Source organism: Saimiri boliviensis, chromosome 13 (assembly GCF_048565385.1).
Source record: "Saimiri boliviensis isolate mSaiBol1 chromosome 13, mSaiBol1.pri, whole genome shotgun sequence".
NCBI classification, from domain to species: Eukaryota; Metazoa; Chordata; class Mammalia; order Primates; family Cebidae; genus Saimiri; species Saimiri boliviensis.
This window is the reverse complement of record NC_133461.1, coordinates 80607301-80632390: the sequence shown is the minus strand read 5'-3', so window position 1 is coordinate 80632390 and position 25090 is coordinate 80607301. Positions and strand designations below refer to the sequence as shown.

The following is a 25090-nucleotide window of genomic DNA, read 5'->3' as shown; positions in this document are numbered from 1 at the left end:
CAAAAACAAAATGAAAACTGTTGAATTGTACACTTTAAATCAGTGAATTATATGGTATGTGGGTTATATATCAAATATTTCTATAAGATGCAATCAGAAGAACGCATGTATTCTGCTGCAGGTTATATAAAGTTCAAGTCCGATCAACTCAACAGTATGTTGTCTAGGCTTCCATGTATACCCATGTGATAAAACCATGAACATATAAAGGAGGGAGAGCTCTGGAAAAAAAAAAAAAATCCAGCCCAAAGTGGTGGTCATTACCATCGAGTTTCACATGAGGTTCATTGCGGAGCCACTGTGCTGGAAAAGTCCCATTTTCTGAGACTGAGTGACGGGTTTACTGTCCTGTTTTGTTTCTAATATTTATAATACATATCTTGTTTTAATAGATGCTTATTACTAAAAGTTTTGTTTGTATAAACTACTTCATAATGAAATTCAACACAGCCTTCTCTATTTTTTGAAGGAGATAGAGCAATTGACATTAGTGGAACAGTAGATGTTTCTATTGTTCCTTTTTCATTCAGGAGACTGCTAGGGAGAGGCAGAGGATGATGTGAAGAGATTGCTCATTGCTTGCTTAGCCCAGTACATTAACAAGTCTTTGGATGTATAAATATGAAGTGTTTTGGATCAGAAAATGGAATGCATTTTTTTTTCCTAAAACAACAAGGTTTTTAAAAACTTTTTTGAGAGGGAGGAGGCAGAGGAGGAGTGGATGAGTGTGAGAGGTGAGAGAAAATAACAAGAAAATGAGTGGGCATATTACTTTTATGAAAATGAAAATCTGATACTCAGTGTAAATTATGTGTCTACCACTTAAATGCCTTCCAATACTAAGGATGTTAAATTAATCCTGCTATTCAACAAAGACTTTGTGTAATCAGTAAGTCGGGGCATTTTAATTTTTATATTTTTAGGAAATCATGAAAAGGATCATGTTCTAAGACTGGCTGATGTATGACAGAGAAACAGTGTCTCAAATAACATAAGAGATAATTGATTTTTGTAGAAGTGCCTAAGTTCAACAGAAACAAAACAGGAGTCCTCAAAATGCTCAGGCCTCTAGGCTTCTGCCTTGTTAGGCCCCCTGTTGAGGTGACAAGCAGTTAGTTGAACCTAATGCTGTAATCTCCAGCCCTTTGATGGATTGTTTGGTAGGAATTTCAATTGAATTTTAAAAGATCATAAGATCCTGGGTTAGAAGATTATTCTTCCATCCAAAGTGTTCCTAGTGACCTCTTTTATTTGTTTTTCTATTTTTAGATACCCACTTTTCCAAACTGTTAAAAGGTTACATGATATTTTAAGTAGCTGCTCTAAGGTTGTTACGTGCTTAGCTAAATCGGTTCTCATCAGCATTAGCACCTTAATGAACAAATTCTCTATAGCCCAGCCTTAATCAGAACATTTTTATAAATTAGAGCAGTGATCAGCTATCAGGCTTTATGTGCCTCCCTCAGATACTGAACTTAAGATCCCTGGAGGAACAGCCCAAACCACATGGTTGGTTGTGCATCCAAACTCTTAGGTTTCTTAACACCATGCTTCCCATCAAAAAAATTGATACACAACCCCTGTTCATCCTACCATTTTTGTAAAATATCTAGTGATTCTAAAATTAACATTTAATTTTTTTTTAATTTTGCTCAGTATTTTTTGGATAATTTCTGTTACCGTGGCTTAGATAACTGGTGTTGTCCTTGGATGTCTAAAAGCTGATTTGGGGAATCACTTTTCTAATCAGTTCTTCACCTACTTAGCAGTAATCTGATCTAAACTCAATTCTCCTGGTCTTTGATGAGCTCTCATGTGAAGCCAAATCTAAATTCCCTCAAAGATATATGTTTCATTTGCCCTTTTTCTGATCAGAGGAGCCCTCACAGAACTCTAGGAGTTTATGAAAATGATTACAGTGAGCTTGTGATTTCAACCAATTGCCAAAATGCCTTGGGATATTTTTACTTTGTGAACTATCTTTGCAAAGAGAGGACATTTCATCTAGAAGAAAACATTTAAGGCAACTTTGGGTTTAAATGTCAGATGTTTTTCACTCGAATCTCTATTACTATATGATAGGAAGAATTCTTAGAGCTGTGTTCCTAGAACCTTTACCTCCATTGTGCTATTAACTACTTCAGTGAACCTAGACAAATTACTAAGTATCTAAGAAGATAGTCTTCTTGTTTATAAAATATGAAATTGGAGGATCTCTACTATCTCTTCTAGCCTTAATAGGCAATGATTCCGAAAATAGATTTGGACCACTCTGTTCCTTTCTGCATTTTCCATAATGAAGACATCCCTAATATTCATCTATAGTTTTTCCTTAAGCACTTTTTTTAACCCATAATATAATATTGATTTGTACCCTTGCTCTGAAAACTTGCTTGAATAAGCCTGATTAACATTGTTTGCCAATCAATAATTATCTTTGATATCTAACAATATAATAAAGTCTATTACATGGATCTAGATGTATTTCTTCAACAGTTTTTGTGATTTAGGAACTACTTTTTAAAAATTACAATTGTACCATTGTATTAGGTTTGTTTTTTTTTTGTTTTTTTTTTTTTTTTTTTTTTTTTTGAGACAGGCCCACACTGAGTGCAGTGGTACTATCTTGGCTCACTGCAGACTCGATATTTAGGACCAAAGTGATCTTCCTAACTCAGCCTCCCAAGTAGCTAGAGCTGCATGTTTCCACTGCCACTTTTAGATACCCACTTTTCCAAATTGTTAAAAGTTTACATGATATTTTAAGTAGCTGCTCTAAGGTTGTTATGTACTTAGATAAATCAGTTCTCATCAGCATTAGCACATTAATGAACAAATTTTTATTTGTTCACTAACTTTTTATTGTTTGTGGGAATGGGGGTCTTACTACGTTGCTGCCCAAGTTGGTCTTGAATTTCTGGACACAAGCAATCTTCCCACCTCAGCCTCCCAAAGTGCTAGGATTACAGGCATGAGCCACCATCCCTGACCTGTTGTATTAGTTAACCTACAACATTAATTCACAATTTGAAAAAGCAGCTATACAGAGATACCCTGGTGTAAGTAGAACATTTTCAAGAAACGATAGACCTGATTATTCCTCTGAAGGTCATGAGGATAAAATCTAGTTGAAGTTTCAGAGCAATCAAAAATTCCAATTGTATCATCTGAAATCAGGAATGTGCTCCTTTAACTTTTTTTAATTGTGCAGAAAAGCCATGTGTTACTTCAACAGCATTTAGTCATAGTAAAATCCAGTTCAGCTGTTAAAAAAGAAAATCATCTTTTCTCTCCCTGCCCTGGAGTGTTGATAAAGAATCTACAAATATGGTCCCTTATTTCGTGTGTGTCCCAAATATAACTGGCATAATTATCTTCGTATTTGGCTCATTAAGCATTACATTCTTCTGTGATTCACTGTAGTGTGACACTGGCCCAGCAGTGAAATCATTCTCTGTGACACAAAGGGAAAAAACATGATTCTGTTCTACTAGTTTTACTGTTAAGTCTATGGTTACCAATTGAGAACATTACTTTGATGTATAATTAATCTCACTGAAGGATGGCATTTTCTACTTTCTAGTAGAAAACTAGTCATCTGCATTTGCAACAGGCCCAGACCGTCAACCAAACCCAGGGTCCACATTTATCTTGAAGGCTTGCCTTGTTCTCTGCAGTCATGGGGAGAGCTGCACATTCTTCAGAAAGTGGCTCCATGAGTCCTTGGACACTGCAGCTGTAATAATAGCAGGAACTCACCTCATCCATCTCACCTGTTCTGCACATGGTCACTGCCTCCAAAGCATTTTGTACCTTGAAAGCTAAGCAGATTCCTAGATCAGTGGCCTCTTCCACCTGAGTTGCTGTTGTAGCTGTCATAATCATTTTATCTGGGATTAGTGTGGGGTAGAGGTAGGGACCACATTCTCAGGGTAAAATAGAAGAGTGAATTGTTTCTTTTCTTCTTTTTTCCAATGGTAACATTTTAATTTCTCCAGAATTATTTGCAAGCATTAAGCATTTTAAATATTGAGAGATAAAGAGTTGATTGTTTTCCCCATCTGGAAAAAAAAAAAAACAAAAAACAAAAAAAAAAAACTGTTTTCTGCCATCTAAGGAAAGGAGATTAATTAACCAGGAGGGATACATGTTTATCTCATATATATGAGTTTCCTCTGAGTATCCAAATGCCTTCCACCATTTAAAAAAATGGCATATAAATGCCCCATGTGCTTCAGTAAGTGTCATCTATTGATAGATCTGATCGTTGGGTACCATCCCTGACTGCATCTGCTGCAGGCACAGGGCCTTCCTCCTTGACCCTCTTTATAATGAATGTGTAAATGACTATTTGTATTCATCATAGGTCAAAACTTTGTGTGCCTTTACTTCTGCTCTCGTCACATTTTATAATGGGGTTCTCTCTGTAATGCACTATCAGTCAGAAAAAAGATTAAAAAGAAAATTAACACCTATCACTTATATTCCAACACATTGAATGGTAAGAATTGCAGGCTGACTTTTTGGTTACATTTTTTTTTCTTCTTTGTTCCAAATTGAGACTTTTATGATTTTCCCTAATTTCTTTATGTTCAAGTACTTCCAGAGCAATTTCCTTGTCTGGCCAGTGCGGTATACAGCAGGTGATCCCATAGGGATTGTTTTTATTTGAATTATTTGTATGTGATAGTCATTGTATTCCAGAGCTCCTTCCTGAAAGAGGCATATCTGTCATGATCAGTTCAGACCAGTATAGAAAAATTCTGTAGACTAGGTAGCTTAAACAAGAGAAACTCATTGCTTGAAGTTCTTGGGACTGAGAAGTGCAAGATAAAGGTACTGGAAAATTTCTTTTTTTTTTTTTTTTTTTTTTTTTTTTTTTGTTTGTTTGTTTCTGTTTTGAGACTCTTACTTTGTCGCCTAGGCTGGAGTATGGTGGCTTGATCTCGACACACTGCTATCTCTGCCTGCAGTGTTCAAGCCTTTCTCCTGACTCTGCCTCCTGAGTAGCTAGGACTACAGGTGCATGCCACCACGTGCAGTTAATTTTTATATTTTTAGTAGAGACAGGGTTTCACCGTATTTGCCAGGCTGGTCTTAAACTCCTGGCCTCAGGTGATCTGCCTGCCTCTACTTCTCAAAGTGCTGAGATAACAGGTGTGAGCCATCACTTCTAGTCTCTCCTGTTTCTTCTAAGTTTACTGATTCTGTTCATATGGTCACTATTCTCATGACCTAATTGATTTATAAGGGGCCCACCTCCTAACGCCAGCACATTGGGCATCAGATTTTCAACATTTTAATTTGGTGATGAGAAGTGGGAGGATTCAACATTTAATCCTTAACAATGCCCAGTTAAGTTTATCATGAATTCTAGAAACAACTGGCTATTTTCATAGTTGATTTCATATATCATCATTTATCAATGGACAAAAGTAATTTCTAGGCCTCAGTTTTCTTTTATAGTTTTTGATCGCAGGAATTATAGGGAGGAAATGGTAATGTAGCATATATCTAGAGATTTTTACGATGAGCAAGTCATAATGCTGTTGGTCAGCTTTCCCTGACACTGTTGTGCCATAGCTTGAATCATACTGTCAACTTTAAACACTGTCTAAACATGGATTTTAATGTCTTTTAATGACATTATATTGTCTTCATAAGTGGGTACCAAGTGTGCTTATTTCTAATTTGCAGTTATAATGTTAAATTCTAACCCTATTGCATCATCAGCTATAAACACTTTCACTGGTCTCCTGTTTGAGAAACTACCTGTTGATGGTTCTAGATGTACTTAAAGATAAAGTCAAAATAAGTTACATTTACTTTGGTCTTCTGCTAGAGAAATACTGTGTTGATGGTTCTAGATTTACTTCACGATCAATTCAAAGTAACTGTTTACTCATTTATATAAAATAGTATCCAAAAAATGTTCAGGGCCATTTTTAAGTAAAGGTATCACAAAATAGGTTCTTCCTGGGATATACAATGTCCTTTCTCTAATTTAATATTTGAAATCCTCAAAGATACTATATATGATCAGGAAAGGCCTGTAGTCAAACTTGTTTTAATATATATTTGGGCTATAAAAAAATAAAAGATTGAGAGATAGGAAAATATTTATATATGTATATGTATGTGTGTGTGTGTATGTGTGTGTGTGTGTGTGTGTATATATATATATATATATATATATATATATATATATAGTGTAATGATATCAATATCCATTCTTTTCTTTCCCTTTCTATGCCTACTTACCTAACAAGAAAATTTTGAAACTCTCTGAACTCTTACATATTTGCTCTGGAAATTACCTCTAAATGTTAGGGAATGACTCATTCCTCTTAGGGCACACTGACCCCCTTTGATTGATGGTTTAATATCTTCCCTCAAAGTACCAAGTAATGTTGGTTGTTTCTTTTAATTTCAAAACCTGTGCAGTAATAATACAGGTCATTACCGGTCTCTTGACCCAGACCTTGGGTGCCAACAAAATTAAGTTCTTGCTATAAGCCATAGACACCTGCAAGCTCTCAACCTACTGATGATAAATAGCAAACTATAATGGCCTAGCAATATGCACATGATTGTGTGATTCCTTTTCATTTGTTCATGGAGGTAGGGTGCTGAGATCACTAAATAATTAAATCACATAATGCAATTAGACTTACTCCATTAGGGTGCTCTTCACCCCGCCATTCTTCTTGCTGACAGTATGCATACCAGATTTCACTTCAGTGCTATTAAGCTGATTAGGTAATACTAAGCTGCTCAAATATGTAGCAGGTTTTTGTTGTTGTTGTTGGTTTAAGCTCCATAAGTCAAAGGCCAAATTCTTGAGATACAACAGCAGGTCTTCAAGTGATGTACATAAAGCTCTTTACCCAACACATTATGGCAAAGTCAAGTAGTCTTAACCCTTCAAGAGCATCCAGTTCCCCAGAATTGGTTACTAGGTTATAACATCAGATATTGTGTTGTAAGGAAAAAATATGTAAATTACTCATGCATTTCCTGGAGTGCTGCTGAGCTGACTGGGCTCTTGCTCTAGCATCCATAGGATGCAACGCTATTTCTGTTCTATCCTTCACCATCCATCCATCCCTTAATTTTTCCTTAATTAATATGTTAACAATATCCTATTATAGACTGAGTACCTATTATATGCCATGCAATATCCAAGATTATTTGCATGTAGCTGTTGAATGCACACAATAGCCTTGTGGTTCGATATTCTCTATCTGGGAGAATACAGAAGCTAAGGTAGGTTAGCTATCTTGCCTAAGATCACACAGCTAATTAGAAAGCCTGGACTTGAATCTAGCTCTGTCTTAACTCCAAAGTCCACATTTGTTTCCCTGTAGCAGGTTGCCTCTTGATAAAAAATAACAGGAGGAACAATATTTTGCGCTTCAAATACAACTTGGTATAAATCTGTTTCTGACATTGTTTAGCTTCTTCTCCAAGGAGGACAAGGGAACCAAGCCCCCTCTGTTGTAAAAGTTTCACATCTCAGATAACTGTCAAATCAGGGCATGGCTTCTGTTGCTGGACACTAGTACCATGTGGCTTATTGTCAATCTTAACTAAATACGACATCACAGCAGGCTCAACTAAATCTGTGTATTAGGAAAAATAACAAAGGAATTAAAAGATTTCATCTTTGCATCAGTGTCTTAGGCGATTTCCAGAAGAAGGACTTCGTTGTGAAAAGGTCATCTCATTAAGAAACAGAAAACAAATCCCGTTTCTTTTATGAATTATCCATATAAAGCATTAATTTCTATTTTTATTTTTTAAAGATGTATGTTATTCCCTGCACGAGACCTTTTGTCTAGAGGTACCCATTCTGATCAAAATTCTGTTGCATTTGGAATAGTGAAACTCATCTCTTGATTGCTGTAACCCAAAATTCTTTTAAAAAATATGGTCAAAAATGAATTAATGAATTGGAAGAAATAACACAAAAAGCAAGGTGTTATTGGTATCATTTAAGACCTTGATGCTAAGACAATGGAATATATACATTCAAATTATGTTCTACTTCTTTTTAGATATTATACAGCTACATTCTTCTTAAAACTGTGTAAAACATGAATGTTAAATCAAAATATGAACAAACAATTCAGAAGGTAAACAAAAATAGTTGATAATATGACTTAATATTTAATTTTGCTAGTAATCAGAAAATGTATATTAAGCAATTAATACTTTTATCCATTAACAAATATGTCAAAAATATATTCAAATCTGGTGAGGTGAGAAAACATGGTCAACTTCTGTAATGCTGGTGCCTGCATCAATTTGCATTGTCCTTTTGAAAATAAATTTAGGGCTGGATATGGTGGCTCATACCTATAATTCTAACATTTTGGGAGGCTGAGGTGAGAGGATCACTTGACACCAGGAGTTCAAGACCATTTTGGGAAACAGAAAGACCATGTTTCTATAAAAAGTGAAAATAATTCGCTGGTCATGGTGTAACACATCCATAGTACCAGCTACTAAGGAGGCTGGGGTGTGAAGACCACATGACCCAAGAATTCCAGGCTACGGTGAGCTACAATGGCACTACTGCAATCAAGCCTGGAAAAGATCTTGTCTTAAATAAATAAAAAGTAAAATAAATAAAATTTCAAAAAGACACCTGATAATGCATCATTTTCACTCAGTACATATTATTGCATAGATGATGGTCACAATGTTTTTTCATAGCTTCATTTTTTTTTTTTAAATGTATTCGACAAACACATGTAGAGTCGCAGAGTTATTTAGCCATTGGGGAAATAAATAGTAAAGGGTCTCATATCCTTTTCTCTCATGGAACCTATAGTCTAGATATACATGATATTCATGAATAGTTACATACATGAGTAGTTGGGCATTGGTATACATGAATAGTTGTTTAGTAGTGCAAAGTATTCTGGAAGGGCAAAAAAGAGGAATGTAACCAATCTAGGATTTGGGGGACTCTGGTAGCCTTAAATAAGATGTGTCAACTAAGCTGAACCTAAAGGAGAAGAACTGGCTAAAGCAAAAGAGGGGGGAATGTTTGTATCATAGGGCAGAAGGAAAAACAGATGTGTGAGCTCCAGGTGAAGAGCACTTAGATCCCTAAAATATTTGAGTGGCAGTCCCTGTAGCTTCCAGGTGGTGAAGTGATTAGGCATTGAAGCTAAGGATAAATTCAGGGATCTCATCATGAAAGGCCTGGTCAATCATGCTAGAAAAAAATATATATAAGAAATTTTATTGACAAGGCTGAATAATTTTATCCAAAGGATTAAGAACTTCAAGACAGAATGACATGTTTGAATTTGCATTTTGGAAAGAGCATTCTGCTTTGCAGTGTGTAGGAAGGATGAAAGGAGGGCGGGCAGGAACAAAGGCAGAAGAGAAAAAGGATCCATTCTAGTCATGTAAGGGAATAATGGTGGTGACTCAGACAAGCATAGGAAGAATGAAGATGAAGAGCAATTGCTGAATTTGAAGGATATTTAGAGGGGGAGGAATCAATAGGGTTTAGTGATGAATTGGATATAGGGGCTGAATGGGAGAGAAGTAAGTGATATGTAGGTTCTAGCTTGAGGGAACCCAGTGATGCTTCAGAGAAAGAATGTTACTTAAGACATAAATTTGGATAGGATGTCAATAAGTGGAGAATTATAGTATCAATATAATGCTAAAGTTTGGATATAACTAAATGTTAAATAGCAAAGAAGTAGATCAACACTGACACATCTGCCATCATTTGAATTAGTTTTACAAGGAGATAATATGAAAAAATGAGATCACATATTACAAATATATTTGTGTATTCTATGTATACACAACCTAAATATTAAGTATACATCTGAAACAGATACTGTATTAAATTATATCAAATTATTAATAGTATTGGTCTTTGGGAATTTGGTGACAATGGGTAGAAATATTTTTAACATGTATATGTATTTTACTATAATGTCGTAGAAACTGTAATTTTCTCTATAAAATATACAACGTTAAAAACTATATTTTCAGTTTCACTATGTTGAACTATAGTATGTTTACAAGTTACAAGATCACCATAAAAGATACTTTCCAAGATTTTGGAAGGCAAAATTTCTCAACAGGTAATAACGCAAAGTTCAGCTGTCAATGTAATATTTTGTGTTCCATCAAACATTTCAGCATAATGAAACATTGCTGTTCTGAATGTCATTGCAAAGAGGTTTTTATCCTGAGCCTGTGACTTAGAACTTGTTGGCAAGTTGTTGAGCCTCTGAGAAGGAGCCTGGATGACTGCTGAGAGAGGAGAGTCAGTTTGGATTTTCTCTAAAGTGATCTTCCACCCTATTTTGCCTGTGTACACATCACACACAAAAAATTCCATCAAACCACGTTTCAGTCAAATCAGCCTATGTTTACATTTTGAGATATGCAGCTAAATAGCCACAGTCTGAGATTATATGTGACCTGACATCTAATAGGAGTGTATTTCTTTCAAAGAGAATTTAATGTTTGTTCCTTACACTTTTGTTTTCCCTCTTTTATTCTTTTTGTCATAAAAAGATTGAAAATCCTCGCTGTTAGTGTGCAGAACATAAAACATAAAGCTCTTCCTGAAAGGTAATTTTCCAAGAATGAAAAATATGAGAATGGCATTTGATTGTTTGGTTTTCTGTCATTCAATGTTGCATTAAAACAACCATTTTTCCATAACTATGAATGGCCTTACTCTTGAAAACTGTCAGTTACAAATGAAATCGATAATAATTTGAAAGCAAAACCTTTCCTAAATTCCTCTAGGTTTTCAGATGAATTTGAAAATTAGTTAGTGGTACATATTCATATACAAATGTATCCATTGTTGGGGAAGAAATTAAATAATTTATAAACTCCATCTCCATATTCTCAGCAAAATATTCTTTTTTACATCTTAAAATGAACAATTGTTATAAATCTTATCCTACTCTTTTTCTTTTTTTCCTGAGGACATTTATATTTTGTTTTTCCCTGATATGTGGATTTTAATATACTAAAGTTACATACCATGAAGTGAAACCTAGAATTGCCATAGTTTATGAAGCCTTTTATATTATTTCACTAAAACAGGTGTGTGTGTGTGTGTGTGTGTGTGTGTGTGTGTGTGTGTGTGTGTGTTTGTGTTTGTTTCTTGGTTATGTGTTGATTCTAGAAACCTGAAAAGAGAAAAAGCATAAAAACTTAATATAATTTCCAACATTGAACAACCCAGAGGAAAACACCTGGATTAAATTTGACATCTTACTTCGAAATCTCTTTGGATAAACTCTTAATGGGAACAAGTGACTCAGGTTAAATCACTGTATGTTTCCATTAAGGGATGAAACTCTACCTGTCATCGTAACTAGACTCTGGCTTAGACCTAATTTGAGAGGCCAGTCTTGGAGATTACTTAAGTGAAAGCTAAAATGATGGTTTCAAACTAAATTAACAATCAGAAAAACAAAACTTTTCCTTGTTGCCCTCTTGGGGAAATTAGTCAACTGTGCTAGTGTGGCTGAAAGAGTAACTGTCCTGTGTATTAGGACCAGCATGGATTCTCCTGCATTCAAAGTATGCACAGCTAAACTGGTCTTAGGGCTCATGCTGTAAGCCAAGACAGCTTTCTTTCTGTAATCTGATGGTTGCTCTGTGTCTGAATCTCTAAAAGTTCCTAGTTCAAGGCATGCAGAAAAGAGAGATGTTAGAATTCCTTAAAGAAAAACTTTAAGCAAATTAAATTTAAGTGAGTTTAATTGAGCAAAGAACTGTTTGTGAATCAGGCAGTCCTTGAACCAAAATAGGTTTAGAGAGACTCCAGGCTGCCACATGGTCAAAGAAGATTTATGGACAGAAAAGGAAAGTGACGTTTAGAAAACGGAAGTGAAGTTTAGAAACAGCCAGATCAGTTACAGCTCAGTGTTTATCTTATTTGAACACGATGTGAACCGTTGGCTTTAGGCATAATTTAAAATATGTGAGGAGGCAGCTTTAGTCTAAACTTAATTTAACAGACCCACATAAGACCAATGGTTTAATAAGATCTCAAACTCTTTAAAATGTGCATTCTAATGAAGATGATATTTAGCTCTACCTAACTTTTCAAATGCCTTTTCATGCACTCATAGCATGTAATGTTTCAGCCATCCCACACTTCCTACAGTTTCTCTCTTACCTTTTTATCTCTGCATGTGGCATGCCCGCTGTTGGAACACCTTCTCCAGCTTGCCCAGTTGGTCATGACATATATCCAGACTGTGTTGAGGGGTAATCTTCCCTGTGATGCCTGCCATAAACTCTCCCAGGGACAGATAGTCTCTCTCCTCTGTACTTCATGGCACTTGGCACTTGGCATATATTTCCAATTTACTGTAAGCATGCTAGTCATAGGTTTGTTATTATTTATCTCTATTTTTAGTCTGTGAGCTCCTGGCAGAAAGTAACTATGCCTTAGTCATCTTTGAATCCCTAGTACCTAGAACATTGTCTAATCGTAGTAGGTGTGCACACATGTCTGTTTAAAAAAAAAAAAGCCTTTGCGCAGTGGCAGTATCATAGCCAGTGAGTTTCATCCGAGGCGCGATTATTGCTAATAGAAAACTTTTCCTGATACCTCACCATGCCGACTTGGATTATAGTCGGAACTGGCATTTTTTGACAGTCTCCACGGAGACTGAATAAAGAAAAAATTAAAAGTACAAAAAATATAAAATAATAAACATTAAATATATTAAACTGTAGTAAATTGGAGAATAATTACTATGCTTTTGTAGGGTCTACTGAAATTTGAAGTTCCTTGTTTAAAGAACTAAGAATGGCTATTTGATTTCTTTGTGTCTTAAGTGCTGTTTTCCATCTGTCACTCTGCACAATTTATGATCCGCTCGATGAAATAATGTCTAAGTATGGTAATATATAAGATTGGCACAGGTGAGGTGAACTATGCAAATGCATTGATATCAAACATTTCCATTTTTATTACAGGTTAGGAAGAAAGCATAAGAGTTTTCAAGTTAAAAAGAAACAAAAACTTATATTGGGGCCTAGGGAAAGAATCTGTGTTTCATAAATTGCATTAAATATTTGGTATGTAAAATTCCGGCTGCTGTTCTGTGTTAAATGGGTGAAATGCATCCCCTATCTAATTAAGTAACCATATGGAGACAAGTCACATTTACATAAACAAAAGCAGAGAGCCTGGCTCTATTGTATTCTCTTCTAGATTATATAACTTGGTTTCCGTGCTATGGCTTTCTGCTCTGACTTGCACATTGCCATGGACCAATACACTAACAGAAAATGAATGGAAGTTAAAGAGCTAATTCTAAAGAGCCTTACTCTATTTACATATTGCAGTGAGAAGGACTTTTGAATATTATGAAATCTCCTATGTTTACTAACTGCTTGCCTGTTAAAGCCAGTAGTGTTGGTATCTGGCCAACAGGAAACCCATTGTGTATTAGCCTGCTTTGCAAGATAGCCATGTGCCTGGTGTACGGTGTAACCATTTCCCTGCATGTTTATTGAATAAATGCTTCACAGCATGTGTTCAGAATTTTTGACCTAACAGAATTTTACTAATGTAGCTACAGGGGGCAAATGATAAGGAAGTGTTATAGGCAATGGTCCTTATCACTAAGGCTCTAAGATGAAAACAATAATAGCAATCAGAAAATCAAAACATAAATGTTAGGATAATATGTTGGAGAATGGTAATAATAGGGATGATAACTGTAATTCCTTCCTTTTTATACTGTACTTTGTCCACACAGGGATCTTGCTGGAGGTTGTGGTCATAGTGGCACATTATATGTATGTGACATTTAATCACTTTATTTTTACATATATTTTAACATCACAAAACACCAACAGATTTTAATCATCCATTTTTGTGAATGAGAAAAATGGAACCTCAGAGTTAAGTTACTCACCCAAGGTCACAGAGTTAATGCAGACCATGTCAGGTTATTTGATTCTCATGTAAAGTTCTTTAGTTTGAGCAGATTGAGTCTTTGCTTTTGGGTATGTTCCCTGTTCACAATTTGAAACAAATACCAGTGTAGTGAAAAGACAACCATACTTTGGAGACCAAAGAGGGGAAAGAAAGTGAAATGTATTTCAAAGTAATATCATCTCAAGAAAAAAGTATATGAATAATTTAGAAAGTCTCAAAACCTTTTGATACTCACCTTCACTTAAACAATAAGGATTTTATGAATCCCAATTCTGGATGACTGTGGTCCCCAGTGTGCCCGATTGCATTACATATACAACACATCAGATGATCAAATATAGGCAGTTTACTGTGGTTAACCCTGATAGAATGGCAGTGCCTTTGACCCAGTTATTTTACTTGCTGATGTTCACTGCCTCCTTATATATTAATTTGGTTTTTAATTGTTAAATATTCTTGCTTTAAAATAAACATTTGTTTCTCAATGAAACACAGAAAAATTCTTAATTTATTCTCAAACAATTATTCTTTGCCTTGCTTACCTCTAACTTTGGTGAGGATGTCTGGTCAGTTAAATACAGTTGTTAGAATACTTGTTCTCTCAAAAGTACTTATTTTCTCAAGACCTTCTCTGGGATGGGTTCCTAACACATCCATCCTGATCTGGAATCATCATCCAGCTGATAGGTTAACCAAATGGTCTTTAAGGTAAATGTCATATTTATTGTAAATAAAGAGGTGATACACAGACAATGTGTCTTTTGATATCATCTTTTGTTATCCTTTTGTTTGTTTGTTTTTGTTTTTTGAGATGGAGTCTTGCTCTGTTGCCAGCCTGGCATGCAGTGGCATGATCTCGGCTCACTGCAACCTCCACCTCCTGGGTTCAAGCTATTCTCCTGTCTCAGCCTCCTGAGTAGCTGGGACTACAGGTGTGCACCACCACGCCTGGCTAATTTTTGTAATTTAGTAGAAATGGAGCTTCACCACGTTAGCCAGGATGGTCTTGATCTTATGACCTCGTGATTCACCCACCTCAGCCTCCCAAAATACTGGGATTACAGTCTCGAGCCACGCCTTGTCTCATCTTTTGGTTTTATGAACTACATGCCATTACTCTACAACAGGCATTCACTAAATTAGAATATCAGACTTACAAGGGTCCATTCCTCTGAAACAGTGGAATCCTGAGGTGGTTGGAGTCACAGACCTGCGTTACTGTCACTGCAGCCTTAGACAAGGTGCATAATTAACACATATCCTCAGATACACAATGACACTCACCTTGGAGAGTTCGTGTCTCTTAAATGACCAAATCACTGTAGGAGGTTTATTACCATAATCTGTAGTTACTTAGTAAACAGCAGCTCTTATTTTGACTTTCTGCTAATGGAGGTTCCGTGTTTCTTAATCTACCAATGATCTTTCCTGAACAGCTGATGGCATTAGAATTTAATTAAGTGAAGCTTGGAGTGCTTGCTTTGTGTAAGATGGAAGATGCAGCTGTATCAGTGAGGAATGTTTTCTGCCACAAATAACAGAAAATCTCTCAGTAGCTTTAAGTAGGGATTTTTTTTTAAACTGTAATGTATTATCTGGGAGTGGATGACTCCTGGTGTTAGTTAAAGCTCTCGGTGATATCTGTGCTGGGACTTCTGTGTTCCTGTTGGACTTTGCTTCCTGAACTCCAATTGAGGCAGGAATAGGAGAAAGGACAGTACCAGCCACACCTATTTTTATTTATTTATTTTTTGAGACAGTCTTGCTTGGTCACTCAGGCTGGAGTGCAGTCGCGCCATCTTGGCTCACTGCAACCTCCGCCTCCCAGATTCAAGTAATTCTCCAGCCTCAGCCTCCTGAGTAGCTGGGATCACAGGTAGGTACGCACCACTACACCTGGCTAATTTTTGTATTTTTAGTAGAGACGGGATTTCACCATGTTGGCCAGGCTGGTCTCAAACTCCTGACATCTGTTGATCTGCTGACCTCTCCCTCTCAAAGTGTTGGGATTACAGAAGTGAGCCACCAACACTGGTCACATCTACTGTGTTTTATCAGGGAAATACAAGCTTTCACAGAAGCTTCTGTTCATGACTCACATGCTAAACCAGTGTTACCTGACCATGCTGACCTGCAAGAAGGTCATCGAGTGTGTGACTTTTCTAGCCTCTGCTGTGAATGTGGTGTGGAAGGAGGCAGATGGCTTGATCAGTCACCAGCCATTTGTCCTACCACAATTTCAGACTTCTCTCTGAATTATACAGTGGAGTTGTGGCATATGTGTTGAGATTATAAATAAATTTATCTTGAAGGAAGAAAGGCGTTCATGCAGTCTTGCATAAAACTATTTATTAAAGTAAGTGACCTCTTCTCACCCTGTCCCAAAGAATAGAATCTGTCAGCAATGTATAAGCCCCTTAAAAGTTTCCACTTCAGTTCTTGTTCCTCTTCCTTGCCTACCCTTCCTTTTTACTGAAAGAATTGACAATCTCCTGAAGAATTCAATTCTAAACTACTGAGCAGGGCTAAGCATGGTTGGCAGGTGTGTGGTGAGGGAGGTGACTCCTTGCCCTTTGGGATGAGGAAGGGGTGTCCTGGAGAGGCAGCCTGCTGAGGGGATTCAGCCTTCTTGCTGGAAGGAAGCCACCTGCCGGGCAGGGCTTTGCTGCACCAGGAATGAGAACTTGACCCAGTGTGGAACTTGGGGTGTGGGAAGGTGGGGCCAGGTATAGAGATAGGCATTAACCACTCCCAGCACTTCACTATACAAAGCAAAAAAAAAAAAAAAAAAAAAAAAGCAAATATATTATTATTTTCACCTACCTTATTTGTTAGAAGGGTACAAATAAACAGTGATGTGCATACAAATATATACATACAATCAATCCCTCAACTTCTCAATGCCACTCTAACAAATCATTCTCCTTTGTTTCTTACTTTCATGGGTCCCAGCCCTTTTTGTATTTATGCAATAATAAAAATGTAATGTTGCATTCTACCATTTTTGTCCTTCTCTGAACATTAACATTAACTGATACTTTTTTATTTCTGAAAAAGGATCTCCCTCCCTCCCTCCCTTCCCCCTTCCTTCCACCCCCCCTTCCTCCCTCCCCTCTTCCTTCCTCCCTCCCCTCCTCCCCACTTCCTCCGTTCTTCCTTTCCTCCCTCCCTCCCCTCCTTTCCTCTTCCCCCTTCCTCCCCTCATCCCCTCTCCCCCCTTCCTCCCTTTCTCCCCCCTCCCTTCCTCCTCCCCTCCCTTCCTCCTCCCCTCCCTTCCTCCTCCCCTCCCTCCCTTCCTCCCCCTCCCTCCCTCCTCCCCTTCTTTCCTCTTCCCCACCCTCCCTCCTCCACCCCCATCCCCAGGCTTGAGTGCCAGTGGTGTGATTTCAATTCACTGCAGCCCCTACCTCTGAACTCAACCAATCTTCCCACCTCAACCTCCCAAGTAACTGGGACTACAGGCATGCACCCAGTGAAATTTTTTATTTTTAATTTTTTTGTAGAAAGAGGGTCTCACTATGTTGCCCAGGCTGTTCTCAAACTCCTGGACTCAAGTGATCCTCCTACCTTTGCTTTCCAAAGTGCTGGGATTACAGGTTAGAGCTACTGTGCCTGGTCTAAGATTAACTGATCGTTAAGGGGGATCCTTGGGTACTTTGGACAGTTACCCTTCGGCTTTTCCATTCTACTCTTCTGCTCTGTTTGCTGGCTGAGCATGCTGCTTTATCTAAAGGATATTTATTACAATGGGAGGACGGGAACCTAATTGCTTTTAGATATCTCTGTGTTTTGTGAGTTGAATGGTTAAAACTTGATCTATTATATGATCTGGCGCCTTTTTTTGTTTGGCATTTATGTATGCCGGATAAATAGACATGTTCATGCCTTATTACTAGTTAAGCAAAAATGCATCATTCAAATTGCACGTCTGAACCTGTCTGCTCAGCCTACCACTATATGTTTATGTTTTATCAAGTGACCCTTTTAGGGAACAATGAATCGGACAGAACTAAAGCCCCTGATGGGAGTATAAGCAGTTGATGCTCATATAAAATCTTTTAATACTTTTGTCATTTCCTTTAATGTATGGATTTACTAAAGCTTGCAGGGACTTGGTATTTGTTGAAGATAGAAATTGGCATAAGCATTCAGTAACAAAACAAATTAATATGTGATTTATGAAATTCATTTAAATATAATTTAAAATATTTTTTTAAAACCACATCTGAGATTCTACCCTGAAACCCCTCTTACTCCCTGTGACATATACACATTTTATTTTCTGACTTTATTGTACTTTTGACATAAACTGTTTGCCCTTTTTAGAATACTTGCTTTACAATTTTTTGATGCTGACTGACAATTACTTACATGAATTAGCTTTTTCATTCCAAATACATTTCAAGGCTTATAGTATCTTAAACTCTTTGTTATGTGAGGCTGTTTTTTCTCCCCTTAAGCCGATGTATTTAATGGGGAAAAAAATCTTATTTGGAAGAATCAAGTTACAGTTACATTTAATTTGTTGCAGTGGCAAACTGTGTATGTGTGTTCTCAGTCATTAGGAGCTGTTTACTAAGTCTCGTTTTATTTTCTTCCTCTTGAAGTCTGAGCCTTTGTACCTCTATTTACGTTTGAAAATTCCTCCTAGAGTTCTTAAATAGAACATTACTTTTTTTTTTTTTTTTTTTTTTTTTTTTTTTTTTTTTTAAATTGAGACAGAGTCTCACTCTGTCACCCAGGCTGGAGGGCAGTGACATGATCTTGGCTCACTGCAACCTCTGCCTCCCAGGTTCAAGCAAGTCTCCTGCCTCAGCCTCCCGAGTAGCTGGGATTACAGGGGTGTACCACCACACCTGCATAGTATTTTTATTTTTAGTGGAGATGGGTTTTTTCCATGTTGGCCAGCCTGGTCTCATACTCCTGACCTCAAGTGATCTGCCTGCCTAGCGCCTCTCAAAGTGTTGAGATTACACGTGTGAGCCACTAATCTCAACACTTTAAAAGGCCTAGGCAGAAAATTAAGTCAGAAAATTACTCCTATTTTTAATGAATTAGGTTTACCATTGACAGTGCTTCCTTATTTGGGTTGTTGATGACTTAAGCATGAATAGTAGGAGGCTCTGGTCAAAGCTGCATGAATGGCATGCAGAAAGCCAGGTTAGGTGACAAGATGCACCCTTTTTCCCAGACTCTCTCAGGAGAGCTGGATCTGATGTGTGAGTGCATTAGTCAGGTTGCTGTAGAGGGGCAGGGTGCTCTAGAGAGCTTTAAAGAATAAGCTCTCACACATCAGACTATAGAATATATATATATATATATATATATATATATATATATATATATATAAAGGATATAGATACATATATAAAGAATATAGAACAGATGCATATATATGTAAAGAATATAAAATAGATGTATATATAAAGGAGAGTTTATTAGGGAGTATTGACTCCCAGTCACAAGGTGAGGTCCCACAATAGGCCATCTGCAAGCTCAGAGGAGCAAGGAAGCCAGTCCAAGTCCCAAAACTGAAGAACTTGAAGTCCAATGTTTAAGAGCAGGAAGCATCCAGCACAAAAGAAAGATGTAGGCCAGAAGTCTCAACCAATCTAGTCTTTCCGTGTTTTTCTGCCTGCTTTTATTCTGGCCACGCTGGCAGCTGATTACATGGTACCCATCCAGATTGAGGGTGTGTCTGCTTTTCCCAGTCCACCTACTCAAGTGTTATTCTCCCTTGACAACACCTTGACAGACACACCCAGGAACAGTACTTTGCATGCTTCCATACGTTTAAGTTGACACGCCTTGTTAACCATCACAGTGAGAATGTTCTTCCAGTCATTCACTAGGTTGTTGTCCTCCACTTCATCCTAAAGACTGACTTGGTCTCAATGGGAACACCCATTTCTAGGGCAGAGTTAATCTTGGTTTGGAAATGTTTGCTTTCTTTGGTCTTACAGTCGAATGGCCTTTGGAGGGTACAAGATGCCGCTCCCCCTTGTCCTCTTCCCTGTGCTCAGCAATCAGACCCTGCTGCCTTTGATTTTGTGGCAGTTTACTGGGACTTAAGTGTTTGCTGACTGCATGAAGAAACAAGGAGGTACAGTTTTGCCTCCTGCTCTTCCCTTCTTATATTGCTTCCTCAGTTTCCTGAGATTAGGAGAGAGTACAATTTGTTCTTTTCATTTGAAATGTAATTATAGCTACTGGCTATAGGATCAGAGCTATTAGTGATTTTAGTTCTCACCCTTGGTAGTGCAGTCCATCGTATATGGTGGAAGGTTGCTGGGGGCAGAGGGTGAGCTGAAGGCAAGCAGAATGGAATCACATCCCCTTTGAAGGGGCAGTGAGCTGGTGAGTTATCCAAGATCCAAGATGGATTACCAGTCAATCTCCACAGTTTCATAGGTAAAGAAAGCAGACCATTTGGAATCTTTTGACCATATTTTATGGCTGAGTATCCTCTATGATCTTCCCTGTCATCATTCACATACATGCGTGGGAGAACAACATCTATTCTCACCTTTTTTTTTTTTTTCAAAATATTGAAGAAGGTTGGGGTTGTTAGTGACCCTTTAATGTAGCCATTCACCAGAGTCTCTCACCTCACAGATGCAAAGACGCTCAGATTCAAAATGGAAACTTGAGTGATGTATTCATTCTTATGCTTTGACCAATAACGCTGAAGCCGTGCCTAGCTGGAGGCGCCATATCCTCTTAGTTCAGCTTCTAGAAGATAATTCACTTACATAGGTTCTACAAGCATGCTTTATTAATACAGTAGAAAGTTCTCCATCACAGATTCTTAACACTGATGTGGGTTTGCCATTGTGTCCTGATGTATGTGCTGTCAACATAGGCTGTGTTCTGATGTACTCTTTGATTTCACAGGAACTGACAACAGCGAAGTCCTTCCTGAATCCATCCCATCTGCCCCCGGGACACTGCCTCATTTCATAGAGGAGCCAGATGATGCTTATATTATTAAGAGCAACCCTATTGCACTCAGGTGCAAAGCAAGGCCAGCCATGCAGATATTCTTCAAATGCAACGGCGAGTGGGTCCATCAGAATGAGCACGTCTCTGAGGAGAGTCTGGATGAGAGCTCAGGTAGGAGCATGCAGCATTCAGAAGCAGCCATAGCAACTCTTCAAATTCTCCAGTGATTATGTGTCTGGGAAAGACTAGAAATCACCCCTCATCGCCTAGTGTAAATGCGGTCATAGTTAAATCACTCTTGGCATATAAGATGTGATCCTTTCTTCAAACGACTTCACAGTTGCCTTTCTAGTCTCTTCCAATAAAATGCAGAGGCATTTTCTTCCGGCTATATATAACTTTAAACATTGCATTTTGTATGGAAGTTGATACTCTTATAGTCACTGTTTTCATTTGCAGAATTGTGAATATTTTTGAGGACAAATATTGACTCTTGCATCAAACCCCTTGTTAAGCAGCATGATTTGAGTTTTGATAATCTTTCATAGATTTTTATTCTTTGCACTTTATTCTCCACCGTTGGTGGTTTTTTGAGTCCTCTTTTAGTTTTTTTGACTGTGGCTATAGTGGCAGATCCCAAATTAGGTTACCATATTCTAGCAGGATCTCGAATATGAAAGAATTGTGGGACCACGTTTACGTTATTAGTTTGGTGAATTTGGCTGATAAGTGGTGATCATGGACATTATGATTATACTAGCTACAGCATGTTGAGCACTCACTTGTAAAACAGGCTTTATCTAAGCATTTGACATGCATTGTTATCTGGCTCAGTTTTTACAACGGCCCTCTGCAGTAGGTAATGCTATTACCTTATAGACGAAGAAACTAAGGCTCAAAGAGATTAAGTAAACTAAGTGCTTGCTCTGGATGTCAAAGTGAGATAATTTGACTCAAAACCTTCAAAATGTATATACCCTTTTATATTTTAATGTTGACAGAAACAATCTATGCTTTTGAACTTTGTTTTCTCAGAAAATATTTAATCTGTTCACATGTTAGATTATTGATTTTTTTTTTTTTTTTTTTTTTTTTTTTTTTTTTTTTTTTAGTTGGTCAACTATTTGACTTGGTCAGCTCACTAGATCTCAGATTTTTAAATAAGTCAGAAAACATCAGTATAACTGAAGTTTCAAGTTAGCTTAATTTATTAACTATATAGCAGTGATATTCTGTATAACAAGGTAGGCCTTTCAGAGTGTTCAGAGACAGGTAAGATAATAGCCCATATAGGTGGGCTTTACACATAATGATAGAGATAAGATAAATATACCCATAAATACAGTGCAGATGAAGTTAAGATAAATATCTGGAGACAAGACTCTGGTGCTATGGAAGATTTGGACTATCAGTAAAGGTATTGTGGACTCAATAGAGGTTGAAAAGAACATTGATGTATATGTAACTCAAATGGGCATAATAGATGCTATACTATGTGGGGGAGAGAGGAGTTTTAGTGGTCTGAAGGTAACAAATATTAGTAAATGAAGAAAGCTTAGTATATTTCCAGCAAAATATTTGGTTTTGTTGAAATATAAAATTTATCTACAAAAATAACAGCCAGTAGCTAGAAAACTCAGTTTAATCAGTAGCATGAAAGGCCTCGAATAAGAGTGTAGAGTACTTTTCATAGTTTTATCGATATTTTGGTTGTGGTGATGGATCATATTGATGTACGGCTGGAGCTCTGCTTTAAAGAATGAATCTGGCAGAAAAGTTGGTAGGCAGAAACCAGAACAAGGAAGCTAAGAGACTTGGGTAATTCAGATGAGAGAAGATAAGAACTGGTTCAAGAATTGGGGGGTGTGAGGGCACAGAAATAAAACCAGAATATAAGTAATTGTATTAACAAGGAGAAGAATCTGAGATCACAGTTTTCACAAGCTAAATTTCAAGTGCTTATGGTATATAATGAAGAGATGTAGATTTGGAACTTGGGATAATTAGAGGTAGAAGAGTAGATTTGGGGAACATTAGGAAAGAATGAAGCCATGTAGATGGAAGAATTGTTAGAGGGGAAGGGGCAATATGGAAAGGAAGTAGACCTGGAAATATAGACCTCTTCAGAAGACAGGAACAGGAGTGTCAGCCTCCAGCAAAGAAGGAAAGAGCATGCTGTGTTCTAAAGCAAAAGGAGAAAATTATCTCAAAAAGATCTGTGGGTAAAACTCTGTGAATAAAGAAAAAAGCCAAAAATTAAACATTTTATTTATATGTATAGAAAGAGCACTAATCATTACACAGTTCTCAGCTACTGTTGGATTGCACTGTAAATTCAAAACACCAAAAGTAGAGAAACACCTAAAACCCTATCATAATTCCCTATTCATTCCAAATTGGAATTAGGAGGAGGAAGAAGAAGCAAAGTGCCCCATTTAGAGATTTTGTTCTTCAGACCAAAGCATGCTTAGAATCCTAGAATCTAAATGTAAGAACTGGACAGCTCTTAGTGATAAAGTAGCCCTGTTTTATACTTTAAAAATCTTAAGAGTCAAGAGACATAATTAGGCTGGGCACAATCCAGCACTTTAGGAGGTTGAGGCAGGTGGATCATGAGGTCAGGAGTATGAGATCAGCCTGGGCAACATGGTGAAACTCCATCTCTACTAAAAATACAAAAATTAGCCAGGTGTCATGGTGGGTGCCTGTAATCCCAACTACTCGGGAGGCTGAGGCAGGAGAATCACTTGAACCTGGGACACGGAGGTTGTAGTGTGCCAATTCCACACCATTGAACTCCAGCCTGGGTAACAGAGCGAGGCACTGTTTCAAAAAAAAAAAAAAAAAAAAAAAAAAAAAAAAAAAAAAGAGATACAATTGGTTCATGGCATAGCTGTTTCGGAACCAGATCTCCTGATTGCTCCTTCAGGTGAATTTCTTCAACAACATCAGCCACCTTTGCTTACAAATTTATATACTTTTCTCCCAAATCAAAATATTGACAAGTTTTCTTGTTGACATAAGGAAGGATTGAAGTACACGTACATGGCTCATCATTTTCCATTATGAATCTATTTAGGGTTTTAGTCACTCAAGTGTATAATCCTATACATACATCATTAGGATTTCTTTATTGCTGACCATTTCTTCCATCTTTGTAAAAGATGGGTCATGTTTCTGGTACTGTTAGACGAAAATTTAGAGAAAGCAATGATAGATATTTCCAGGATGGCCGATACTGTTTACTTTTTGAAGGAAGGATTTGGCATTTTGATGGGAAAAGGAGAGAACAAATTGAATCTTGATTGCAGGAACATTTCCAATCTTGCACTCCCAAGGCTGGGATCCAGGAGAGACCTAGATGGATAGGCCTGGTGCTGGGAGAGATTGAGTCAGAGACAACAGCAGTCTTCCTTACGTTGGCATTAAAAATTCAAAGGAAGACACTGGAGTTTGGGAGAGGGCAACCATGAGAATGACATCTACCATATAAGCAGAAGCCTGCAAAACAATGACAGAATATGAAATGCTCATGTGTCTTTTGCTCAATTAGTACCACTGAAAAGGACTCAAATACCAGTGGCTCACTGGGGCTGTACGTTATCATTAGATATCTCTGTCCTAGATTTTGCCCAGCAATGAACTCAAAATAGCAGAATCCCATTGGGTAAACACTTCCAAATGAAAGATAGAACATTGAAAAAAGATCAGCCATTTCTCTTACCACTGCTAGAAAAATCTTATATCCTTTCTCATATAAAGACCTCTTTAAGTATTGCAAGCCAATTCAACAGTGCACCCTCTTGTAATTTCACTACATTCTGTTTTGTTATTGCTTCCCCCTTTTTATTCCCCTAGCATTGCTAGGCAACTCCATGTCATGTGGATAGTGTTGTTGATTACATTTTCTACTTCCATGTAGAAATCTCCTCTTCACTTTGATTAAAAAAAAAAAGCCAATAAAGGACACATACTTCGAAAATTCATAAATGATAAAATCTAAAGAGATTATATACCAATTTTTTTAAATATGCTATTGAGAAAGAATTTAAATTTTAGCAGTTACCTTTTTGAAAAGGACTTAATAAGCACAACCTTTCCTTCCAAGTCATTTTGATCGAATCAATGCGAAGAAAATGCCTCTCCCTAAACTGTTTTCTTCTGTGTAGTTAATGAAAATCAGTA

The 25090-nt window shown here is 37.2% G+C and overlaps 1 protein-coding gene and 1 non-coding gene across 9 annotated transcripts in view; both read left to right on the top strand.

Annotated features, from left to right (window-relative positions):
- The window catches only part of UNC5D (unc-5 netrin receptor D), a 559482-nt gene that overhangs the window by 296429 nt on the left and 237963 nt on the right, over positions 1 to 25090 (top strand). For all 8 annotated transcript variants that reach the window (XM_074383881.1, XM_074383880.1, XM_074383877.1 and 5 more), the window contains exon 2: positions 20858 to 21076. In XM_074383881.1, the coding sequence (XP_074239982.1) occupies positions 20858 to 21076 (219 nt within the window). The remainder of the gene's footprint in view (positions 1 to 20857; positions 21077 to 25090) is intronic.
- On the top strand, positions 12542 to 12682 carry LOC120361551 (U4 spliceosomal RNA). The gene has a single exon (XR_005577729.2). It is a non-coding gene; the product is annotated as a U4 spliceosomal RNA (small nuclear RNA).